At 43.3% G+C, this 7,954-nt stretch overlaps 1 protein-coding gene across 1 annotated transcript in view; it reads right to left on the bottom strand.

Moving 5' to 3' along the window:
- The window catches only part of TACR3 (tachykinin receptor 3), a 64,620-nt gene extending 61,328 nt beyond the window's left edge, over nt 1-3,292 (bottom strand). The window contains exon 1 of the mRNA XM_007449832.1: nt 2,206-3,292. Within this exon, the coding sequence (XP_007449894.1) occupies nt 2,206-2,750 (545 nt within the window). The 5' untranslated portion in view covers nt 2,751-3,292. The remainder of the gene's footprint in view (nt 1-2,205) is intronic.
- Between the last annotated feature and the right edge of the window lie 4,662 nt (nt 3,293-7,954).

Genomic DNA, 7,954 nt, shown 5'->3' with positions numbered 1-7,954 from the left:
TGTGGCTCGGGGGCTCTAGAGTGCAGGCTCAGTAGATGTGGCACACGGGATTTGTTGCTCCGTGGCATGTGGGATCTTCCCGGACCAGGGATCAAACCCATGTCCCCTGCTTTGGCAGGTGGATTCTCAACCACTGCACCATCAGGGAAGTCCCAGGAAACTAATTTTTTAATTAACAGTTTTTAAAAGTTTTTCAGTATCTGAACTGAGTATGCTTCAGATTTTGTTGCAACTTGTATGCTCCTAAATTTTGAATAGTTTTGGTAATTGAATAATGTTTTCTAGTAAAGAAATAGTAAAGAATAAGTAGTATTCATTGATTTCAAACCAATGAGTGTGATGAAATAGCGTTACATTATCAATTAAAATAACTCCAAGACCATTTCATATTTTGTATAAATATTGGCAGAAAGTGATTGGGAAAATGACCTTTTATCCCCTCGCAGACTTGAAATACCAAATTCACACACTAAATTTTCATCAAATTTCATAATGTACCATTAACATTTCAATAACATTGTGAGAATTTTATAACATGATATGCTAATGCCTCTCCTCCAGATCAGAGCAAAGAAAGTTAAATAAAACAAAAACAAAAAATAAAGATGCTCAAACCAGTTATCTGTAGTGAGGTGGATGGACCTAGAGTCCGTCATACATAGTGAAGTAAGTCATAAAGAGAAAAACAAATACTGTATGCTAACGCATATATATGGAATCTATAAAAATGGTACTGATGAACCTAGTGGTAGGCCAGGAATAAAGATGCAGATGTTGAGAATGGACTTGACGACACAGTGGGGGAAGGGGAGACTGGGATGCAGTGAGAGAGTAGCATTGACGTATATACACTACCAAATGTAAAATAGATAGCTAGTGGGAAGCAGCCTCATAGCACAGGGAGATCAGCTCCATGCTTTGTGATGACCTAGAGGGGTGGGATAGGGAGGGTCAGAGGGAGGCTCAAGAGGGAGGAGATATGGTGGTATATGCATACATATAGCTGATTCACTTTGTTGTACAGCAGAAACTAGCACAACATTGTAAAGCAATGATACTCCAAAAAAGATGTATTAAAAAAGATGCTCAAACCAAAGAAACATTCCTTTCTATCTTGGTAGAGCAAGATTAGAGGCAATTTCACTTGTTCTCCAACTTGGGGCTAATTTTATTTTTTTTTGTACTCACCTCTGTCCCTACAAAAATGAAGGGGTGAGATACTTGTGGAAAATCAGAGATAAAGGGGAAAGGAAGATTGGCAGTTTCAGAGGCTTTTTTTTTTTTTTTTTTTGCGGTACACGGGCCTCTCACTGTTGTGGCCTCTCCCATTGCGGAGCACAGGCTCTGGACGCGCAGGCTCAGCAGTCATGGCTCACGGGCCCAGCCGCTCCGCGGCATGGGGGATCATCCCGGACCGGGGCACGAACCCGTGTCCCCTGCATCGGCAGGCAGACTCTCAACGACTGCGCCACCAGGGAAGCCCGGTGTGCCTCATTCTTAACCACTTATTCTCTGGGCTTTTTGTTGCCCATCATCTGAATGATTTGGATGCCATCTTCCAGACACAGGGTTTACCCATCTCATGGCCTTCACAGATTACGGGAAGTGAAATCTACCTGAAACACTGTGGAAACTGCTAGCTGACGGCAATCATTTGGAGGGAGCTTATTGCCTCTGATGGATCCTCCATAACTGGGAGACCAAACAAGTGTTGGCCTTGGGGCAAGGATGGGGATGGGGATGGGGATGGGGATGGGCCAGCAAACCAGAGGGAGGAGAAGGGTAACATCATTCATTTCTCTGACAGAATAACGACTGACAGAAGGAAAGCCAAACAGTACATTTTACAGATAACATAATTTTTGTGGCAGTTGCTTGAAGCCATCTGAGGAAATGTGCGAGTACTAAGCGTTTCTAGCTGAGTTTGTCCTACTTGGAATGACAGATTTTTCCCATCATCTCTCATTCACCTTCCTCAGTCCTTCTAGATGCCCTTAATGGGGATCAGGGGCATTAGGGTGGGAGTGGGGAGGCCATAGAAGCAGAAACCAGTTCAACCATTAGAGGACTACCAATGGGTTAGTGACCTCCTTTCTTCAAGAACTTTTAACTGGTCCCTTTCCTTTTATCAAACCCATTTTGTCACCATTTCCTTTGTAACCTTATCCCACCGCCCAGCTCCTCTCTCCCTCCCTGTCTTCTCACCTGTCCACTGCAATGGCCGTCATAGAGTAGATGCTGGCGAACACAGCTGTGATAGGAAAGAAGTTCTGGAAGCGACAGTAGTTGGCGCCGAAGTACCACTCGCTGTGAAGCGCATAGATGAAGTTGACCAAGGTGTTGAAGGCGGCCATGGAGGCGTCGGAGAAAGCCAAGTTCACGAGGAAGCAGTTGGTGACGGTCCGCATGCGCTTGTGGGCCAGGATGATCCAGATGACGATGAGATTCCCGAAGACCGCCACGGCCACCACCACGCCGTACGCTAGGGACCAGAGCGCAATGCGCCAGGACGGCTGCACGAACTGGTTGGTGAGGTTGGCCCGGAACTGCGAAGGCGCCGCGGAGGCCGCGGCCAGTCCCAGCGTGGAGGAGGAAGCGGAAAGATTGCCGGCTTGGGCTAGCAGTTGCAGCCACTCGGGCTCAGCCTCTCCCGCGGCTGCCCCAGCCTCGAGCGCGGCACTCGGGTTCCCGGCGTCCGCACCCGCAGTTCCCCCGTCCGTCCAGTTCGCGGCTACGGGGAGCGAGGCCATAGCGATGGGTCGGCAACCCGGCTCCCCTCACTCAACCACTGCCCGCCCGGGCCGTCTCCCTCGAAGTTCTTCTCTGCTTCCCGGTAGCTTTGCTGCTCAGTGGACCTCAACCCCGCCCGAAAGCGGGGTAGAAAGGTACCCACAGCCCTTGCTGATTAAGGGATGCTTTGAACCTGCAGGTGATGGGGAGAAGGGAGGCACTTTCCCCGAGGAGTCTGCGAACCTAGCAGGCAGGAAGGATGAGACAGTCGGAAAAAGAGATGCCAAGGGCTGTCGCCCGCGGAGAACGCCGGGGTCGCCCCTGCGCGAGTTCCCGGGCACCGGCTGGAGCGCTGAGGATCGAGGGCTGCTGCGAGCTTTATAGTTTGTTATAGTGCCCTGCTTCCGTGACGTTGTACGGAACTGAGGAGCCCCTTCTGGGGATAAGATTGCCCTCCTTTCCTCCACCCCCGCCCTTTGGGTTTCATTCATTCGCTACTCGGCGGGTTGATACACTGAAGGAAGGGCTGCACTTTCTCATACGTAATTAAAATCATTACAAGATTGTTTTTCGTCTTTTAACTTCAAGATATTTTGCTGAGGTCCCTGCTTTCAGACATTTACTGTGGACTATTGTTTTCTAAACCAGTTAAACCATTCACCCGTAAAGCAAAGGCACGGTCCCCGGAGATTTTTCAGCTAGGGCTAGAGCATGTGTGGGTGCAGCCTGCTGCGGACTGTGGGCACCGAGAGCCGCGCGCTTTGTTAGGTGCCACTGGTTTTTGGAATTTCACTCAACTTTCTGCTCGTGTGTTTCTATTCTCCCTTCTCAGATCCCGTTTCTTCTCGTTCCCCCTTCCCAAAATCCACCCATTTCCCCTCTTCCTCTAATCTCTATCACCAGAAATCCGACCCCTCCTCTCCCCCAGGCAGAGAGAGACTATGGTTTTTCCTGGAGGATTCTGCTCAGCTTGGAATGCCATAGAACAATGAGGGTAAATCAGAGCTTCCAAGATGTAGATTTTCTTGAAACACCAGGACAAGACTTGAATTTCTTCATTGCTCTGGGATGAAAGTATCCCGTAAGCATTCTAAATACATACACATGGCTATACGGTTTTGGACATTTGGAGCCTTAGTTTTCAGGGCCTGACCATGAGGACACACTGATGAGGATGCAAGAATAACCTTAATTTCCTGGGCAGACAGGCAGGCCTGACTTCTGAGCTTTGGGTGAGAGCAGGTGAGCTGGAGTGTTCTGTGGAGTGCAAGCTGGAGCCTGTGCTTAGGTGGATCTCACAGACAATTTATCAAGATGTTCTGGGGGGCTTCTTTGGTGGTGCAGTGGTTGAGAGTCCGCCTGACGATGCAGGGGACACGGATTCGTGCCCCGGTCCGGGAAGATCCCACATGCCGCGGAGCGGCTGGGCCCGTGAGCCATGGCCGCTGAGCCTGCGCGTCCGAAGCCTGTGCTCCGCATCGGGAGAGGCCACAACAGTGAGAGGCCCGTGTACCGCAAAAAAAAAAAAGATGTTCTGGGGCCAGACTGTATTTTAGTAGTCTCTTGAGGGGCAGGTGAGAAGAGATTTAGGGTTACACGTATTTTAGCAATCCCCCCAAGACACTTGAACTCTTATTTTTTTCCCCACTTGAACTCTTTGAGCTTTGATTTCCTCACTTGAAAATGAAGATTTTTTAAAAATGTAATTTTCAGGGTAATGATGGGAATGAGTAGTTTCAACAGCCTTTAGACAATATCATGCAGGAGGGAGACCTCAATAAATGTTAGTGCCCTTCTCCTTGTTGCAATGTGCATTTCATCTAAACATTTTCAGGTAAGATGTATTGGAGAGCAAGTTTTATTTGTTTCAAGAGAAAGTAGCTTGTGATTTCTGAACACTGTATTCTTTAGTTTCCCAGTTAAGTACCTATTCTTTAAAAACCTGGATTATTGCATAAGTGGACTTAGGGTGATTGGTAATGAATAATAGTTTCCTTCTTATAGTTTTTATGACAAAAAGGTAGTGTACATAAGTAAGTTTGAGGCAACCTGATAATAATTCTGTGGACACAACCCTACTTCAAAATAAATGCATGCTGAAAATGATAATTATCAAAGGTTATTATTTGCTATTTCTTCCCAGACAGACCTGCAAAAACATGTGATAAATCATAAGTTAACAGACTCCACACTTCCTGCTTATTAATTCTAAATTAAATCATTTTCTTTTGAAAGGCAAATTACTTCTTTCTGTTAATTCACCATCTTGAGGAATTACTTGAGTTACAAGTGAAAGCCTCTTTCTTCCCTAATGAAATCAATGGATAATTGTTAAAAGAAATTCCTTTGTATGAAACACACCATTTATCAAGATTACGAAATGGGTCATGATGTGGTTTGGTAATTATGCATATTTTGATCAAATATTTACAGTTGTAAAATTAGTGGTGTGGAAATCTATTCAGTTTACACTGCTGTTTTACTTATCCATACAGAGCATTATAAGTTGTGATTTTGTCCTCATTGGACTTAAGCATGAGTAGAAGATATGACAAAAATTGATTGGTGATAGAATTAGAAGTTACAATGAAAGGCGTTTAAAGAGTTGTTTTCTTTCAGAGGAAGAGAGGGATCCAGCTCATGGCTTTCCTTTTAGATCTGTCTTACATAGAGAGACTTTCCCTGTGTCCCCGTAGAGTAGTTACTGTTCATGCATTGCTTCAGTCATTCCTTCAATGTACACTCAAAGTGTATTGAGTGTACTTCCTTCCAAATCTGTACCAAATACTAAGGATGTAGCAATGAGACAACCAGATACAAACCCTGTCCTCATGGAGCCTGTAGTCTAGTAGTGTTTTTGACATTAAAGCAAGTGTTAAGGGTAGTAGAATAGGAAGATGCAGAGAAAAATGAGAGTATGTAACTAAGTAGGAGGGTGTGTGCCTACTGGATTCTGTTAACTTCGCTTAAAACGTAAAATGAAGTGCCAAAAAGAAAGATAGACTTAGCAGAAACTTATGCCTTGAAAAACGGGAAGGTTTAGGAGATAATGGTTAAGGAGGAAGTTTCCCAACTAAGAGAATTTGGCGAATAATCTGGCCATAGTAGCTCCAGAATCTGAATCTTGCTCTTATCTGAGCCTACTCTTCTTGTTTTAGTTCTTTCTCATCCTCTTTCACTTACCATAAGAACTCCTTGAAAGCCTTAGCCTTGGACCACTGAGGAAAGGCGCAGGGAGGCTGAGAAACTGTTAACCCACTAGAAGGTAACTTAGAGAGAATCCTATACTCCCACATTTAAAACCTGGGAGTGTGTGTGAGTATGCACCTATGCAAATGTATGAGGATTCTGGGAAATAAGCCAAGCATGGTATCCTAGGAGACATTAATAGGTTTTAGATAATAGTGTGTAAATCTTGGTTTGACTGAATAATTGCAATACAAATTATGATCATTTATGTGAATGCTTGCAGTTTATTCCTAATGACCAAGAAATGTTTGCCTATTTTATTATGCATAATAGATTACATTTCTTTCAAATGTTATTTACTCTCCATATTTTTGCTTAGAATACATACTGGTGATGTGCCCCAGTAATTTGCTGACAATTTATATTAATATAATGGATGCTGGTCATATATTAATTATTTTTTCCTCTTTTACAACTCAAGGAAACAATATGGCATATTTCATGCTTGTATTTTTATTTTAACAGGCCTCCTAAAAATAAACATATCAGGGTAGAATTTCAGGTAGTGTTGCTGGCTAGTGAAAGAGTTATTTTCAGAAAGAAAAAGTCAAATTTCCAGATTTCTGTCTCTGACAATAATCTTCCGTGTGACAGTTCTCCCATACTTTTAGCTTCAGTATGTTCATTGTTTCCCACTGTGTTGAGATATTTTTTTTCTTTTTACCAATGTCAGATCCTGATAGTCCACTCTTTGCTGCTTGCTTTATTTTTTTCCTTTATTATTTCATCATACCTGCTTTGCAGTTACACTGGGTCATTTCCACCCTCTGAGTTATGGACTCCAACAATCAGGCTGCTGAGTGTTGCTGACAATCAACAATCTATCATCTCCACTTAACTGTGTAGCCAGCTACTTAGCAATTCTCGCTGTCTACCAGACCCTCTTTCCATGTGGGCCTGTGATCGGTTCTCAGCTGTTCTGCAATTCTTTTTCTTCTCCATCTTCTTCCCTATGCTCAGCAAATGATGTTATTTACAGTTTATCTGATAAAAGTAAGACCACCAGCCAAGAACTTCTCATTTCTGTGCATTTCATCCATCTTTAAGTCATTTATTATTATCTCTGTGAAAGATCCTTGCTGGGTACAGTAATATTGGTTGTAGGCTTTTCCCTTGCATCTTTAAATATTCATTTATTATTATCTCTGTGAAAGATCCTTGCTGGGTACAGTAATATTGGTTGTAGGCTTTTCCCTTGCATCACTTTAAATATCCTGCCACTCCCTTCTGGCTTGCAGAGTTTCTGCTGAAAGATCAGCTGTTAACCTTATGGGGATTCCCTTGTATGTTATTTGTTGCTTTTCCCTTGCTGCTTTTAATAGTTTTTCTTTGTATTTAATTTTTGATCGCTTGAATAATATGTGTCTTGGCGTGCTTCTCCTTCAATTTATCCTGTATGGGACTCTCTGCGCTTCCTGGACTTGATTGACTATTTCCTTTTCCATATTAGAGAAATTTCCAACTGTAATCTCTTCATATATTTTCTCAGTCCCTTTCTTTTTCTCTTCTTCTGAGACCCCTATAATTCGAATGTTGGTGCATTTAATGTTGTCCCAGTGGTCTCTGAGACAGTTTTCAATTCTTTTCAATCCTTTTTCTTTATTCTGCTCTGCGGTCGTTATTGCCACTATTTCATCTTCCAGGTCACTTATCCTTTCTTCTGCCTCTGTTATTCTGCTATTGATTCCTTCTAGAGAATTTTTAGTTGCATTTATTGTGGTGTTCATCGTTGTTTGTTTGCTCTCTAGTTCTTCTAGGTCTTTGTTAAATGTTTCCTGTATTTTCTCCATTCTATTTTCAGGATTTTGGATCATCTTTACTATTATTACTCTGAATTCTTTTTCAGGTAGGCTGCCTATTTCCTCTTCATTTGTTTGGTCTGGTGGGATTTTATCTTGCTCCTTCATCTGCTGTGTGTTTCTCTGTCTTCTCATTTTGCTTAATGTACTGTGTTTGGGGTCTCCTTTTCATAGGC

The sequence above is a fragment of the Lipotes vexillifer genome, unplaced genomic scaffold (genome assembly GCF_000442215.2).
Source record: "Lipotes vexillifer unplaced genomic scaffold, Lipotes_vexillifer_v1.1 scaffold1287, whole genome shotgun sequence".
Classification (NCBI taxonomy): Eukaryota; Metazoa; Chordata; class Mammalia; order Artiodactyla; family Lipotidae; genus Lipotes; species Lipotes vexillifer.
Note: the sequence above shows the minus strand (reverse complement) of the source record. Positions and strands in the feature narration are given on the sequence as shown.